Here is an 18,606-nt window from a genome sequence, read left to right as displayed (position 1 = left end):
ACACCATATAAACGTTTTTTAAATTATAAATAAAAAAATATATTATTCATTGCACTTTATATAAGCTACTATTCATGGTTTGAAACTTTCGAGGATGTCTGAGAGTTGAAGTTGGATTTATATAAAACAAAACAGAAGCAGTTCTATGTTAGTATCGCAGATTTTTTGGTCCATGAAATTCACTTCCATTCATTGGCTACTAGACAGGGCAACAGCCAAGTTGTCAGTTTTGTACAAATACTTATATTTGAAATTGAAAGTACTGCAAATTACATTATTTTTTAAATAAAAAAATTAATTGGCCACCGGCAGCTTTGAACAATAAGGGTAGTATGGCTTTGCAAGAATTGACATTCTTCAAAAGCATGTGAAACTGAACTTGTAAAATGTACATGTGGCAACACAGACCACATGGGTGGGTGCAGTGTTCTCGCTTTCCTAACAGATTATTTCTCATTCCTAATTCCGTAAAACGGATCCGGTTACGTGTTAGTAGCTGGTCTCTTCCAACACGTGTGATGCTGTAGTGTGCGTGAAAAATGCTGCGAGGTTGTGAATTTCCTTGCAATTTTGCAGTGTAGGCTTTCACGGCCGGAGTCTATAGATGTAGATTCATTTTCCGGGCTGAGAGGCCGTGGTCTATTAGTTGGTTTTATACCAGACGTTTCGTCTGCAACTGCGGCAGACATCTTCAGTGGAGTGGTATCCGAGGTCGCAAGATTCTTCTCGGCGTACCTGAGGCAACTGATCCTGTGTCTGGTTGTGCGGGCGTATTTATAGTGCGGCTCGCGGGCCGAGGCCTGTTGTCGCTGCAGTCCGCGCCGCTTTGTTCGCTGCTCCTGTTCTGGGTTCCGTCCTTTTGTTGTAGTGGCTTCTTATCTGTTCTGTTTAGGACCAGGTGCCAACACTTGTTTAGCTTTACGCCTTCTTCCTTGCGATTAAAGTTGTTGTTATGTTTATGTATTTCGATCGCTTCTCTATGTAGACGGGGGAAGAAGTGCGTCATCGTGCTCAAGATGTCCGTGTCCTTGAATCTTATGTTGTGATCGCCCTCTTGATAGGCATGTGCTGCCACTGCCGATTTGTCGATCTGTCCGATGATAGCCAACTTTTATATGGAGTTTCTTGAAGAGTCGATCCTCGAAGCCGCGACACTTAAGCCTTCATGCTGGTTTAGATACGTCGATGATACGTTCGTAATCTGGCCCCATGGTGAACGATCATTGATGGATTTCCTGAGTCAGTTGAATAGCTTCCATACGCAAGTACAATTTACTATGGAAACGGAAAAGGACGGCAGGTTACCCTTCCTGGACGTTATGGTACAAAGGAGGACAGATGGCACCCTAGGTCATGACGTCTACAGGAAGCCGACCCACACAGACAGATATCTGCATAAGACCTCGAATCATCATCCCGGCCAGAAACGGGCCATGATGAAAACCCTGATCAACAGGGCCAGGCGGGTAGCCGAGCCACGACACATCCAACGGGAGCTGAGCCATGTATCGACAGCACTCATGGCCAATGGCTACTCAAGGCCGGAGATAAAGAGAGCCATGCGCCCCAGAGTAACACCGTCGATGCGGTCACAGGAACGAGCGACTAAGAAGGGCACGGTCTTCCTACCCTACTTAAGGAATGTGATGGACCGTATCAGCAGGGTGCTGAAGCGTCATGAAGTGGAAACGACCTTCCTGCCGACCAAGCAAATCCGGAACATGCTGAGGTCATCCAAGGACAAACGAGATAAGCTGCTGTCCGCCGGAGTTTACAGGATTCCGTGTTCGTGCGGGAAGGTCTACATCGGTACTACACAGCGGAGCGTCAGGACGAGACCGACAGAACATAATAGGAATTGCCGCTTAGGACAGATCGACAAATCGGCAGTGGCAGCACATGCCTATCAAGAGGGCGATCACAACATAAGATTCAAGGACACGGACATCTTGAGCACGACGACGCACTTCTTCCCCCGTCTACATAGAGAAGCGATCGAAATACATAAACATAACAACAACTTTAATCGCAAGGAAGAAGGCGTAAAGCTAAACAAGTGTTGGTACGCGGTCCTAAACAGAACAGATAAGAAGCCACTACAACAAAAGGACGGAACCCAGAACGGGAGCAGCGAACAAAGCGGCTCAGACCGCAGCGACAACAGGCCTCGGCCCGCGAGCCGCACTATAAATACGCCCGCACAACCAGACACAGGATCAGTTGCCTCAGGTACGCCGAGAAGAGTCTTGCGACCTCGGATACCACTCCACTGAAGATGTCTGCCGTAGTTGCAGACGAAACGTCTGGTATAAAACCAACTAATAGACCACGGCCTCTCAGCCCGGAAAATGAATCTACTTCCTTGCAATTGTTAATTTGTGCAATTATTCAACAATGAATGTAAGTAAAAACATATTATATTTTGGACAATTTAGGGAACTCAGTTTACAAAAACAGATTATTGCTATACAAAAGGGAAGGCCAACCCTAACACTATCTGGTCTTACATGTGTGCATGTAGGCTAATTTGTAGCATGTTTCTCTCAAGAAGGTGTCATTTTGCGCTGTTAACTTCTTTCCTCCTCTTAAGAAATATGCAGGAGCCGCCACTGATGCAAAGGTAACAAAAGACAGATTCATAACCTATATCAACACATAAACAAAATACACCCAAAGCTACACTACACATTAGAAATCGAAAACAACAAATCCATAAACTTCCAAGACATCACAATAGCAATAGTAGATAACAAACACACCTTCAAAATCTACAGGAAATCCACAACAACAACCACACATACACATACCGGTACCGATACTACTCAATATACCAATGAGCCAGCAAGACTACAAAGAAGAAATAAATACATAGCATAAGAAAATGAATACAATTCCAACGTAATAGACGACATAATAAAATAGACAAAACATAATCACAAGAAACATAGGAATACAACACAAACACAAGAACACAAAAAATACATCACACTAACATACGAAAACAAAAACACACAAGATCGCATCTTCATTCAAGAAATTAAACTATAATATCTCATACAGAACACAAAACACTCTACAAAAGCATCTCAACACACAAACAAATACAACCTCACAGACGTATACAAACTTACATGCAATAGCTGCAATAACTTCTACATCGGATAGACAGGCAGATCATTTAAAACATGTTATAAAGAACACATCACAGCCATAACCAAATCACACATCACTTCCAAATACGCAAAACACATCACAAACACCAACCACACCTACAGCAACATAGACAAAGATATGGAAATTTTACATATCTAACCAAAAAATCAGAAATTAAACACACTAGAACAATACGAAATATACAGATACACCCACAACAAATCCTCAACACACACACACTATTTGACTTCACACTACACAACACAAACGCACCCTAATCGAGGGCAAAGATACCAGATGATGCAAGGACCGCGCAGTTCTGAAGGTGACTCCAAGCTGAAATTAGTCAACTAAGGTATTTTGAAACTTACAAGGGAACTGCCTCCAGTTGCCATAAAATTTTCACATAACGTAGTTTATGGTAAGAAACATCCATACACAGTTCATTACATATCACAATTGCTTCTAACACGTTTTAATTATTTGTACATGTTTTAGTTATTTTACATTAGTAACGCCCGATACTTATGCACGCAACAGCACAATACATGTGCTCATAACTGCTTTCTCTGAAGGAGGAGACAGTGGAGGTGGTTAGTTCGTCATATTACGTCATAGCACATCAAAGGAAATAACTATACTGGTGATATTTGATTTTGTAATATGCTGTCGACTAGTTTTAGTTCAAATGAAATAGAGACAGTGATATCGTCACTCGAGTTCTTAATGGTTCTAAGTCCAATTTTTTAAAAAATTGAGTTATTTTATCCGTCCGAGACTTACAGACATAGGGGAGAGTCGGGTAGTATCGGACAGTGTGTTTCTTTCATCTACTACCATATGGTAGTACCTGAATGACATGGTTACGTTTCTCTATGCGACATCACAGAAATGTAACCATGTCAATCAGGTACTATCATCGTGTGGTAGATGAAAGAAACTCACTGTCCGATACTACCCGACTCTCCCCTAAAGAATATAAATTTTTCATGAAACATGAAAATGTAGTAAACCAAAGTTTAAATTTACAATTCGTTTTAGTTCTAACTCCCAAAGTAAGAGTAATTTGAATTCTTAATGGGTGTATCTCCAAACGCCAATCATAGTACAATATACAGTCATGTGATTATGTAAACAAAATGGCTGCAATGGAGATGAACAAGAGCGTAATGCTGGAAGAAAGGACGATACTATAATTGGTATTATTTTTAAGTTAACGATGAGTTACTGAGAGTGTGTGAAGAATATATTCTAAGCACCCTTGATATTAGCCAGGAAAGGTTTTATCATTGTTTTGATAATGTAATAAATGCAGAAACTGGTGTACTCATTCCCCCACCAAAGAAAAACATACACACAGGGGTATTCCAAAAGAACAACTTGATGAAGTTCGAAAGCATATAAAGTCATTTCCAGTAATTGATTCTCATTACTGTCGAGCCTCATCAAGTCGTCATTATCTGGATTCAAATTTGAATATATCACGCATGTATTCATTGTGCAAAGAGTATTCAAGCCAACCTGTTAAAAAGAATATTTATAGAAAGGTGTTTGTACAGAGTTTAACCTCAGTTTCTTTAAGCCTAAAAAAGATAGGTGTGATCATTGTGAGGCATTTAAATGTAATGTAAAACCTACTGATGATGAAGTAAAATGTAACATATACCATATTTTTATAAAAAATGAAGGGAAGCGAAAAAAAAGAGGATTTTAATACAGGAGATCAAACCACAGCATTAGTTTGTTATGACCTAAAAAATGCTTTTGCATTACCTAAAGCAAATGTATCAAATTTTTTCTATAAAAGAAAACTATACTGTTATAATTTAACAGCTTTTTGTTCTGTGGATAGAAAAATGTACTGCTCAATTTGGAATGACTCTCAGCCCGGGACAGCCGGGAATGAAATTGCTAGTGCTCTGGTTTCAATTCTCAATAAAATCTGTGTAAACAATCCCAAGATTACAAAATTTAAACTTTGGTCCGACTCATGTGTTCCACAAAATAGAAACAGTATCATGTCAATAGCCCTCTTGCACTTTTTAAGTAACAATAAAAAAATTATCAGCGCAGAACAGAAGTTTTCAGAACCCAGCCATAGTCTTGTACAAGAGATTGATGCAGTACACAGTGTCATTGAAAACAAACTAAAATTTAGCCCAGTGTCATTAATAAGAAACCTTAAAGCATTTCAGACTCACAAAGTGCACCTAATTGTACATGAAATGATGACTAAAGACTTTTTTAATTATAAGCTGGCTATTTCGAAATGCATGAATTTCTCTACTATACCTTATTGTAAAGTTAAACATATTGTTTACAATAAAGAAAATATTTTGTAATGAAGTATAGGTTAAACTATAACTGTAAAGCTTTTTAAACAAAAATCAACAAGAGCACATTTTGTGACATCTTCTGATGGGAATAATATGAATTTAACCATGCCCAGTATTTTCCTTGTACCAGTCACGTGAGTATTCCTTCTGCAAAAGTTAAAGATCTTATGTCAATGTATCCCTATATGCCGACAGTTGATGTACAATTTTACACAAATGTGTTTAAAACATGTTAACAAGTAGACATTAGTAGTGTTTTGGATATACACCATCTGGTAGTTAAAGGATTTTGACTTTTATATTGTCATAGGTTCTATCTCTAATACATTTGTTTACAATACAGTCATTATGTACCAGTGAAAATACTTGTTTTAGTGCTCAATAAGTATTTCGTAACTAATATCAAATTGTTGTGTACCGTATTTGATTTTTCTGTAACTTCACTATAAACATTTTTTAGCATTCATAACCTACAATCACTGTTTTCTCAGAATCAAGTTTTGTGGAGTTAGGACAGTTAAGAACTCGAGTGACGATATATTAGTTTCATTTTGGAGATGCCGATAAGCTCACTGTATTATAATATCAATTTTTGTTTTCCACCTGTGCTTATCTTAATATTTGGATTTATATTAACATTTTCGACACTCGGTGTGTGTCATCTTCAGATATGGGGTCTATGTCATTGTGTGTTGTGAAGACCTAGCTTCTTAATTATGTTGTGGGTTGTTCACTTGTGTATGACACACATGGCCATACTAGACAGCGGACTCAACAGAAAATAGCTTGTATTATATACGTCTAAGTACTCAATAACAGCATCCACGATTCACAGTAATCAACTTGAACATCAAAAACTCCAACATACATTACTATGGAAAACCAGTGAAAGTGCGTCAATAAGATAGTTTTTACCAAGAACAGTAAAAACAACCCAATTTTAACGATATAACAGGCCAACACAGCCAACCATATATGTGATAAAAGTGATATAGTGTATACAGTGTTTTACAGTGTTTTTATAGTGTATATATTTTACTTGTTTATATTTAAGTTATATGTCATAATAATGGTTTTAACATAATTTTCTATTGTCCTATATGGGTTTTCAAAAGATAGAATTTAACAGAATCATGACAACCAACCACACACTGCTTATAGTAATTTTAGCTAAATTAAGAAATCATGAAAGGTCATACACAAGTGAACAACCCACAACATAATTAAGAATCTAGGTCTTCACAACACACAATGACATAGACCCCATATCTGAAGATGACACACACCGAGTGTCGAAAACGTTAATATAAATCCAAATATTAAGATAAGCACAGGTGGAAAACAAAAATTGATATTATAAGACGATATATTAGCTATTTGAAAAAGAGGAGTAAAGTGAGATACGATTAATTGATATATAAGTCTTACATTTTATCATTAATCTTGTGCGTGGTAGTATAACTCCAGAACAGTGTCCTGAAAGCAGAGATGGATATCATACCCGCTACACACATAAGGACATCTTTCATACACATTTCAGTGCCACATTCAGAGACTGTGTTGAAGATTGCATCCAGCCATTTCTGAAACATATTTTATGTTCTTGCAACAAGTAACCAGAAGTTTGGCATGCATAACATGAGAGAATATATCGGAGAGCTGATCTAATTATAAAAGAAACTTTTCGTTTGTAGGATGAATATTATTATTTCCTGCGGATTTGGTGCCTACTCTCCGCACCTGGGGAATTATTCGTGCAAATTAATTGTACTGATGGAAGAATTAAACATCGACTGTCAGTAACGCGTAGTTTTTTGCGGTATTACTTTAATACACAGATTCACATCATCCGAAAAGGCTCTTGACTGTAATGTGGCATCACTTTGACTCGTCCATGAAATGATCGGATCAGTGGACAATTTACCGCTGCCACTACAATGACAATGTTCGGTGGTATATGAGATCTGATACTTTCTGCAACTTGTTTTCCAAATCTGCCACCAGATTCCTGGAAGCATATAAACAATTTTTGTCCTAATTTCTCTTACATGATCACAATCGACTGCATTGTATAGGAATGTGTGTTAGACGCAACTCACTGCACAATTGCTTTAATACAGTAGTAGCAATTGATAATGTACGATTGGCAATGAGTTCATATTAGAAACGGCTCTAACTGGTGTTGAACACAGAGCCTTCTTCAGTGTCATTATTATCAATGTATTGTTGTATTTCCTGAACAAAATCACGATTTATAATGGAAGAGACGTCGTCTGCATCACGTTTCGTAACGAATATCGTAATTCTTATTGATGTTATCTTTAAATGCCGTTTAAAAGACTTTATGAATACACTACATGCTTCAAAGTTTATTAGTTCCACTCGCATAGTGGCTTCTTTTGCCGATTCCCATAAATGCCAATAATGGACATGACATATCTCCTTGAACGTCTAAAACATGTAGTAGTATGTTTTTAATTTATTTGTCTTGTTTCTACCTTTATCCATAAAGTCTATAATCTAACACCTTTTTTCGCGAAATTTTATTTCCTTACAATCGCATTCATAGTCTTCTTTTGTTCTTTCATAACTTTTTATACGGAATTCATTGTTTTTTTTTTATGAAAACTGTTCATTTACACTTCGCCATGAATATATAGAAGGAGAGATTTGGTAAGAACTTGAACTACCTGGGCACTCCTCTAGGGAAGTTGTTTTTAAGCATGTTTCTTCTATATCAGAAGAGCAGCTCTCTGTTGCATTACTGTCACACCAAAGGCTCTGTTTATTATTATTTTGTAATATATTAGGAAATTCTCATAAATTGTTAAGTTAATTCTTGTTTTATTGTATATAAACGGAGCAAATCAAATAATATTTGTGATCAGTGTGTTACAATTTTCATCTAGATATTAGGCTATTTTTGATAATCTTGACTCTCAATTGTTAACTCTAAGGAGTATTTGTGATCATTGTGTTTTATGTTTAATGTTGTAATAGAATTATTTTCATTTTTGCACAATAATTTCACACGTGTAATTTGACAATGTCATTAGCTTTTGCTATAATGACAACTAATAAATACTATACTTCTATACTACAAAATTATGTCATACAACTGCTCAGCAATACGTCTGTCGAAAGTGGATGGCTCTAGATAGACGAATTTAAAATCACGCGAAACTTTCTGCTTCAGAATTTCCACAGTAGTGTAGGTCTTGAAACCGTACCATCTGTGAGCCATACTAGAATTGCAATGGTTCCAGAACTGTTTGTATACACAGACGTCACGCCGAACATTGGTGATTGACGGGTTGCATAGATAGCAGGCAATAATATACAAAACGTGAACAATTACAGCGAATTAAAATGTCTTACAGACGATTGCGGAACGTAATAAGTAATGTATGGTCTTTTCCTACCAATTGTTACGTACTGTGAAAATGTTATGGAATTTGGAAGCAGGAATGACAGGGTTCCCTTGTTAGTTCAAGTTAACTTGTGAAAGCCATATATATATATATATATATATATATATATATATATATATATTCCTAAGTGATATATTGTTAAAAGTTATGTTACAATCAAGATGTATATGTACAAGAAATGTAATAATGACAGATATAGGTATCTCTGAGTTTGGGTAATTTTGTAATCACACATCTCTGATTTTAGTATCTTAAAAGAAAAATGTATGTCTCAATGAATTTGGATCTTGAAATATAATTTTAGACCTTTACTATAAAGTAATAGTATATGTTAAAAATGAATTTGTAACAGCTGAATAATTCGACTGACATTCACTGTGTCATTTTTGCGCTAAACAAGCGACACGCGATGCGTGAAGCACTACAAACATTGCCGACACCTTCGACGCTTGAAAAGTGACGAAAGTAGTACTAACAGTAAAGTTTGAAGTAAGGTAACTGCTGTAACACATGAGCGAGAAGCAAACCCTCAAATGAAATTAAATTTACCGAATAAAAGACCCTCCCTTTCAAGGCACTTTATGCTGAATTATCTACTCTAAACTCGATACTCGATACCCGGCTCCGGAACAATTTTTCCCTCGAAATTATTCATATCTACTCTAAGTTTTGTGAAGAACTCACATTGTCTGCTTTTTCCATAGAAGTTTCTTGAATGAATTAAAGAAATGAATATAACCTCTATTTCATCCAGCAGTCAGCATGAATTACAAAACTAAACTGGAGAAAAGTTTTTCGGATTATCAGGCTGTGGTCGTTGGTTGTGTGACCAAACGTTTCGTTCACTGCTGCGGTGAACATCTTCAGTGGTGTAGAATACTGGTGCGACCGGTTCTGCTGTGCATGCTGATGACAGTCTGCGCTGGCTGCATCGTCGTGTTTATATAGTGTGTGAGGGGGGCGTGGCTCTCGGGGTTGTATTACTCGGTTGTGCTTGGCGGATGGGCTTGCTGTTGTCTTCATGGTCCACGCTCGGGATTGTGTTACTCGATTATGCTTGACGGGCAGGTTTGATGTTCGTCTTTCTTAATGCCGGATACCAGGGCTTTATTAACCTTGAGGTCTTCCTCTTTGCGATTGAAATTGTTCTTGTGTGTATATATTTCAGTCGCCTGTCAATGTAATCTCACGTAGAAATGTGGAGTGTTGCTAAGTTTATCAGTGTCTTCAAACCTAATTTTGTGTTCACCTTCCAGATAAGCATGTTCAGCTACAGCTGACTTATCTACGTGGCCAAGGCGGCAGTTCCTTCCATGTTCGGAGATCCGAGCCTACACTCGAATACAAAACTAAACTATCAATTATTTTTAACCTCATTGATATGGTGATCTGTATAACATTTTATTTAGATACAGAGAAGCTGATGATGTTGCTCCACTGTCTGGAGAGTAAGACCTAATTCAAAAATACTGGACAGCAAGAGCGCTAATTGCTTCATTGCTAGATGTCAGACATTAAACAACATGTTCTGCCACAGAGGAATATGGAGCTCGTTTCTATAAACTGTGGAAATTGGCTATATACAAAGTGTTTCTGAATTGGTGTTACAAACTTTCAGGGATGATGGCGAAGGGTACATGTATCAATTTGAGATAAGGAACCATGGTCCGGAAATGACTGAGTCGAAAGTTATAAGCAAAAATAGTTGTGTGGAAATGGAATTGTAATTTGGCACCACTTGCCCTCCTTCCCTTAACTTTTGGAACAGTCATGTTAAAATGGCATGGGCCAGATGTCTCCTACGTGGGTACTTGGCCTGATGCAATCTGTGAGCTTGTCTACTGTTCCCATTGGCTCATCCGTATTCGAAAATCAGGTCTGCTTATTCCGCTCTAGTGTACTCCTCCATTTCACTAGGACTGATCGACCGGCACTGCAACTTGTACAGTCGATCAGTCCTAGTGAAATGGAGGAGGGACGAGAGTGGAATAAGCAGATTTTCGAATATGGATGAGCCAATGGGAACAGTAGACAAGCTCACAGATTGTATCGGGCCAAGTACCCACGTAGGAGACATCCGGCCCATACCATTTTAACATGATTGTTCCAAAAGTTAAGGGAAGGAGGGCACATGGTGCCAAATTACAATTCCATTTTCACACAACTATTTTTGCTCATAACTTTCGACTCAGTCATTTCCGGACCATGGTTCCTTATCTCAAATTGATACATGTACCATTAGCCATCATCCCTGAAAGTTTGTAACACCAATTCGGAAACACTCTGTATAAAATACTTAATTTGAATTTTGAGAAACTTGCAAAATGAAAAATTAAAACATAAAATATATTATATTACAAATTTTATTAAAAAATATTATTTTACATACCTCCTTGTGACAATATTGACAAAAATAAAATTAGTCTCCCATTTGAATTATTATGATGTACCAAAGCACATATGATATATGCGCGCAGGAATTCTGCATTACCATATGATGAAGAATGGATAGAACAGAGAAAAATTCTCTCTAGCACCGGGACTCAAGCCTGGGTTTTCAGCTCTATGTGCTGACGCTTTATCCAATAAGCCACACCGGTTCCGATGCCGGATCGAATCCTCTCAGTTTTCCCTTTGGTGGCCTACCCTCATATACTGTGTCACAGAATATATGACAGTGGCACAATGTCCAACGCACTATGTATAGAGGTGCACTCATTACAACTGACTAAGTGGCTGGGAACTGATGGTATGAGCGCCGTCTTGAATCACTAAGTGATTAGTTATGCATATCATTTTATTATGATGTATCGAAGTACATAAATGATATTTCCGCGCAGGAATTCTGCATTACCATATGATGAAGGATGGATAGAATAGAGAAAAATTCTTTGCGGCACTGCTGTGGCTTAGTAGATAAAGTGTCAGCACATAGAGCTGAAAACCCAGATTTGAGTCCCAGTGCTGGAGAGAATTTTTCTCTGGTCTGTCCATCCTTCATCATATGATAATACAGAATTCCTGCACGGAAATATTATATGTATTTCGGTACATCATAATAATGTATGTATAAGTAATCACTTAGTGATTCAAGACGGCGCTCTCCTGTCAGATCCCGGCCACTTAGTCACTCATAATGAATGCACCTTTGTACATAGTTGGACATTGTGCCACTGTCAGATATTCTGTGACACAGTACATGAGGGTAGGCCACCAAAGGGAAAACTGAGAGGTAGAACTTAAACCGAGAGGATTCGATCCGGCATAAGATCTGGAATCCAGTGTGGCTTAGTAGATAAAGAGTCAGCGCGTAGAGCTGAAAACCCAGGTTCGAGTCCCAGTGCCGGGGAGAATTTTTCTCTGTTCTATACATCTTTCATCATAATATTCTCCCATTTTAAGTAAATCCAAGTATGTTTTGTAGTCTGTTGCTGTAAGTTTCCAGTGGAACTTGGTAAGACTTTATTTTTGGTAAAATATATATATATATTTTAATTTAATGATGCTGTATAAACCACTAGGTTATTTAGCTTTGTTCGAATTGGTGATTGTGAAATGATATTTCGGTGATTGAGACCGAGAATTCACCATAGATTACCTGACATTCGCCTTATGCTTGGAGAAAAATCTCGGAAAACCCAAGCAGGTAATCTATCCAAGCAGGAATTGAATCCATACCTGAGTGCAGCTTCGGATCATCAGACAAATATGCCTACTACCTTTGCTAGACCAGTGACTCATAGATTTCTTCCTAGCATGAATCTCACAATTCACAGGTTATTTAGGTGTTGATTAAGTTAACTGGAGACTGTTCATTCACTCAATGATCGAATGAATGTGTTTGTCTTTAATTTCTTTATAATAAAGAAGATTTGGAATGGAAATGTTTTTGAATAATAGTGCAATAATCATTCACTTAAATACAAAACTAACTAACTACCTTTCTTTGAAAAGAATGGTAATGGACATCAATTGTAGTCACTGCAAATCTTTTCTGATTGATGTGTTTTAAAGCAACTAAATTTAGAAAGGTATGAATATTTACATAAAAGTCATAACAAAATGGTAATTTAGACAATGTGACAATAAAACAGAGTGTAACATGTCAAATAAACATTTTAGGCAGCATAAAAAGCCTCCAGTGTATTTATGCCAGAAGTATTAATGCGAATATGATTTCAGTGAAAAAATAGGCATGTATTATAATACCTGATGTCTACTAATCACATATTGATCCAGCAGGGCAATAAATTTAATACTATAGCCATGAATTTGCATAGTGTTTTACTCACATTTTGATCTACCATATATAGTAGTGAAGTGAAAATAAAATTCTACATATGCATCCTGTACAGAGGTCTGCATTGGTCGTGTTTAGTCAGGTTTGATTTCTTGTGCTAGCAAAGGAATTACGCAAGCAGCATGATAGTACAGACACGTTTTGACATCATGTATTTTTCATGTTGCAGTAGTTCTCTGATCAGTAAGAAACAGGACTACTGAGATTAGGTACAGGACTCCACTTGCTAGAACTAAACAGTTATTTTTTGACAATATTGTGACCATGTCTAGCCACACTGAGATTTCGCTTTTTGAACTTCTAGAAAGACTTAAAACTGCATAATTAATTCACATACCCAACCCCAGTTCAAGAGCAAAATGCAAAATTTGGGATCAGTTTTATGTTTTAGCAGACAAAAACAAATTATCGTCTCGGTATTTGCTCAGAGTGTTAAGTGTATGCATATACTTGTACTAGTATATTACAACTCCAAGTTGGGAAATAGAAATTTGGTCGGACATACTTCTGATTTTCACAAAATCAGACGAAGACATAAATAACAGGTTAGTGTTGTGAAAATATTTATTGTCTCTTGTTTTTATGACTGTCTGTTTACTTATATTCATATTTCAATGCTATAATAGGGTTGGGAGCAGGGCAGTTCAATTCGAACATTGAAAACATCGCAACAAGTTATTTGAGTCACAATAAAATTATGGAAACTCTGTTTACAAACATTTGGTAACACATCCGTTAAAAGTTATATCTCATTGCTGTGTAAATTTTTAGTATAATAGTAACTCAGTGACTATCCGTCTCCGTTCCCATCCCTTACTGGAGTTAGTGATATGCCTGAAATTTATTTGCTAATGTTTTTTCTTTACTATGTGCTTGGCAAGACTTGTGACCTTGCCACTGAAGGTGCATGAGCCTTACAAGAACATAGTCCTACAGTACGTCACCATAGATGTGAAGCTGTCCTATGCTGTGGAAGGGCAAGGTTTCATAAACAATATCCAGAAGACAATTGGAAAGGTGAACGCAAAGGAACTCATCCCTCATCTTACTACTGTGTCTCAATCACTTTAGGGTACTGCTGCTAATGTGTGAATGCTCATACTGACAGAAATTGTCGATGCAGTCAAGCCATGGACATGTGGGGCCATGACAGATATGTGTATGAACCGATTACAGAGAGGTTCATTATCTGACAGTTACTGTGCATTGTCATTGAACAAAATAAAGTAATAATGACTGAACTATTCATCAAGAATTACTTAGTAAACATAAAGAGATCAAAATAATTAAATATGTAAAAAAAATGTTAAATTTATTTGTTTATTCATTCTTAGAATTGTTTCGGTTTCTTCAGGTAATATTTTATTATAAATGATTGGCAACTAATCAGTAGTTCAGTAGGGTTCTTTTTCTTCACAAATTCTCGGATGAGCCAAAATCTGTAGCAAAAATCCACAGGAGGTGCTAGTGTAATTTGCATTATTGAGAATAAACGAAGAGGAACTTGCTAAGTTGACATGAGTCACTGACCAGGGCTCTAACATATTGTGTGGCTTCCAGTGATACCAATGTGAAACATATCTTGCCCATGTTTTGGCTATTGTATTACGACATACTTTTGACACCAATTACTGGATGAAACAGAACAAACAAGTAATAGAATAACTTAACATTTTCAAAGGTATTGTATCTTACATCAGTCAGGCAGGCTTATGGCAAAACTGGAAAAATACTTATATCAAGAATGTGAAACATATTGGAACTCAAGACCATCATGTTGAAGTCTGTCTCGTCTTACTTAGACAGTATTTGAGCACAATAGAACTGTAGAGAGATTTCACATATGTCTGATACGTTTTCTGAAGCCCTTTGAGAAAGAGACCCATAAACTGCAATGTGAGCAAACTATTGCCTTCTCGCCTATATATCTCTCAAAAATAGTTTCCAATATGCCCAACTACCCAGTAACACAGCAAGTGTACAATTCTTTTATGATAAGGTAAAACTTGGAATGAATCACAAAACTGCAATGTTTCTTACACCACCTTCCTGTTATCTGAGAATGATTTCTGAATAAAAAAGAAAAAAGAGGGGGAGAGATGTGCGAAATGCTGCCTGGAAACTCTAAAGGTGGTGGCCTCATACATGGTTGGGGACAAGACAAATGATGGGATGACACAGAAGACAGTGTCATGACGAAGTTTCCCTATACTTACCTGTTAATGCAAGCTACTTTTTGAAGGTGATCATTTACTTGAAATGATGGAAAAGTATTTTTGTGAGTGTGTTTTCAGTGCCGCAGCGAAAATAATCCAGGAATGTAGGTCCAGACTAAGTTCCGAGCATGTTGATTAATTTTTGTTTCTTAACAGCTATCACAAATATCTTAAGAATCTGTAATAATTAGGACACACAAAGTATCATTGTGTGAAGTGTTAGGTGGCAGTTACATTAACACTGATGTAATATTATTATATTAGTATTAATAATAAGATATTATTCTTTATTTACAATCTGTATTTCCATGCTTGACATAAGGTACATACTACAAACAAATAAATTATAAGATACATAGTTTATTTTGAACCTGCCTTTCGAGGTAGGGGAGCAATGGAAATATGACTGTTATTCTTTCTTTTAAACCTATGTTCTATATACAGTAGAGTCCAAGTACAAAAGAACTGTTATGTACTTATCTTAATTACATTTTTTTTTCCTTTTTGTTTCTTTGTGATACTATTTCTAGTAAAAACACTTATAATGTTACCGAGTTCTGTATAGTTTAATGTGTTCGCTATTCGAAATTTCTTCTCAGGCAGGATATTGGAAGACTGGAAAATAGTCTCAAATACTACTGTAAACTGAGATGGAGTTGACTGCCTAGATTGAAGTTCGTCACAAAATACAGAGACTTATTTTGTATTGTTCTATTACAATTATATCTCATTTAAAATGTTTCTTTTGAGGAATTGTTGCATATGAGGGGAAGATTGTTAAATTAATACAGTTTTAATGCTGCAACATGAAATAATTTTTCAGCAGTCACACACTATCACTGCTCGCAGAACCTAGCTCTTTTTTAATCAGATTTGAAGTTGGGTGTCAGAATTCAAATGGGTTCAGGCACGTGCATATCCAGTTCAGTATGGATCCAATGTAGTAGAGTCTTGATCTGGCTGAGCTGTAGCTTTACCTGATGCAGACCTCTGATGCTCTGCTTTTGTAAGAGTTTGTGATGTTAGTTACAGTGCTTCGAAAATAGTTATGTATTTTGTTACAAAGCCTTATAATATAGTAATTGTTTGAATATTTCACCATTTTTAAAAGCACATGTAATACACAGGTTCGACTGGATCCTCGTCGTACAGGCGATATAGAAACAGTTTCATCAGCTAATCTCACCTTTCACCGTGTCTTGAGAGGTGGACTGGCAGCAAATCTTCGTTCACTTGTCCTGCGTTCTATATGTGACAATGAAATTCTAAGAATCTTGGGACACCATTGTCCACATCTGCGACATCTTGATGCTACATCATCTTGGCTTGTAGATGATAATGGACTTCGATCTCTTTGTTTCAAGGTATAAGTTTAGTCATTTTGATAACATATGTAATTAAATATTGTCGCTTAAGAACTAATACCGTATGACAAAGTATAAATTTTATAGGAGAAAGAAAAACTCATGAAAATAGTTCCGAAATCTTTAAAATTGGTTTATGACGATGAAATTACTTAATTGTAAATAAATGAAAATTAACGATTATGGCCGTAAATTTTTGGCTATGTTACACGGTATTGAGGTGCTGGTATTGGCTGTATTTTGTTAATCACTGCCATGCAGTATTGTACGGGTGAGACAACTTTATTAGCAGGTTCAGGACATACATTGACTCTTTTTTCCTTTTACATTAAAGTTTCCTTCTGGAAATATTATTCGCGTTCATGTACGTGTCAAATATATTATCTGAATTGTAAATCTACTGTCTGACTGAAGGTTAAGTTCAGTAGGCTGTGGCTCGAGTCAACAGTAGGGCATATGTTCCAGACAGTGTTCGTTATATTTTGACACAATTACTGGAATACTGAAGCTATATGGAAGGAAAAACAAAGTGATATATACACTCACCAGAAAAAATACTGGGCCACCTACAGTTTCCCTTTTTTTTATTATGAAGTCATAACCAGGAAAACTCATTATGAAATGACGAAAACAATGCTTCTAAGGAAACAAAAAAGTCTTTTTTATTATTATTTTCAACAGCAAGCAGTGGATATCATTAAAACTTGTAGCAAATTTGCAAAAGTATCAATTTCCTCCCAAACATTTCATTGATTTTGTGACCACCCAAGTGTTGCTAATAGCGGGTATTGCCTCCCCTTGACTGAATGACTGAATGACTGCTTCGATTTGCCGATTCAACTCTTTGTTCAGATTCTGAATGGCAGTCTGGTCGATGCTGTTCCAGTCTACACTTAGAGCATTTTGGAGCTAATGTAAATTGCTTTGAGGAGGTAGACAACTTCCAATTTACTTTCATAGCCTTGTTCGACACCTGTTCAATAGAGTTAATGTTGGGACTTCGTGCTGACCATGCCATTTATTCAATCCAACATCGTGAAGGAACTTATCCACTCTCTTTGTACCATGAGGACTGGCATGGTCATGCATTAACAGGAACTCTTCACCAATAAATAAATAGGGTATATGATACTACGTGCTCAATTAGAATCTCGTCAATATACCTTTGACCAGGCATAGAAGCTCCATAATTGAAAACGAGTTCTGTGAGAGCTTCAAAAGAAATGCAATATATTGAGAAAAATTTTCTCCTTGTCTTCTTTAAAATCTTTCATGTCCATCTGGGGACCATAAACCAAACCTCAATTCATCTGTGAACAGTACTTGTCACCATTTCTCCAGATTCCAATTAGCGTGACTCCAAGCAAAACGTAAGCATTCAACACGATGTTGTTGGGACAATTCTCGACCTGTGAATCCCTGCAGCTGGTTTTCTGGTCATCAGCCCAGATTCCTCCATATGTCTTTTTACAGTTATCTCACTTCACTTAATTTGTCTTATTTCCTGGAGGGCTCTTCTGATCTCAACAGCTGTGGAATGACCATCTCTTAATGTATTCAGTACAAAGCAGTCATCACGAGTCGAAGTTGGTCATATTCTCCCTGAATCAGATTTCCTGCAATAACCCCCTATCTCTCTGATCAATCGAGGAATCCCGAGAACTCTAACCACATAATAGAGAATTTTTGCACCTCACCACATCTAAACATTAATGCTATGTTGACATCTTTGATGAGAGAGCCATTCACCTCACGTTATTTCATTAGTGGAACCCGCTATATCTAGTTGAGTAACATGGACTTAAT

The 18,606-nt window shown here is 37.0% G+C and overlaps 1 protein-coding gene across 4 annotated transcripts in view; it reads left to right on the top strand.

Moving 5' to 3' along the window:
- LOC138713546 (uncharacterized) overlaps window positions 1-18,606 on the top strand; it is a 226,985-nt gene that overhangs the window by 126,884 nt on the left and 81,495 nt on the right. For 3 of the 4 annotated variants that reach the window (XM_069845709.1, XM_069845711.1, XM_069845712.1), the window contains one exon: window positions 16,564-16,800. The exons of the other annotated variant lie outside the window; for it this stretch is intronic. In XM_069845709.1, coding sequence (XP_069701810.1) covers window positions 16,564-16,800 — 237 coding nt within the window. The remainder of the gene's footprint in view (window positions 1-16,563; window positions 16,801-18,606) is intronic. 4 annotated transcript variants of the gene reach the window in all.

This window comes from Periplaneta americana, chromosome 14 (genome assembly GCF_040183065.1).
Source record: "Periplaneta americana isolate PAMFEO1 chromosome 14, P.americana_PAMFEO1_priV1, whole genome shotgun sequence".
Classification (NCBI taxonomy): domain Eukaryota; kingdom Metazoa; phylum Arthropoda; class Insecta; order Blattodea; family Blattidae; genus Periplaneta; species Periplaneta americana.
This window is presented reverse-complemented; position numbering and strand designations above follow the sequence as displayed.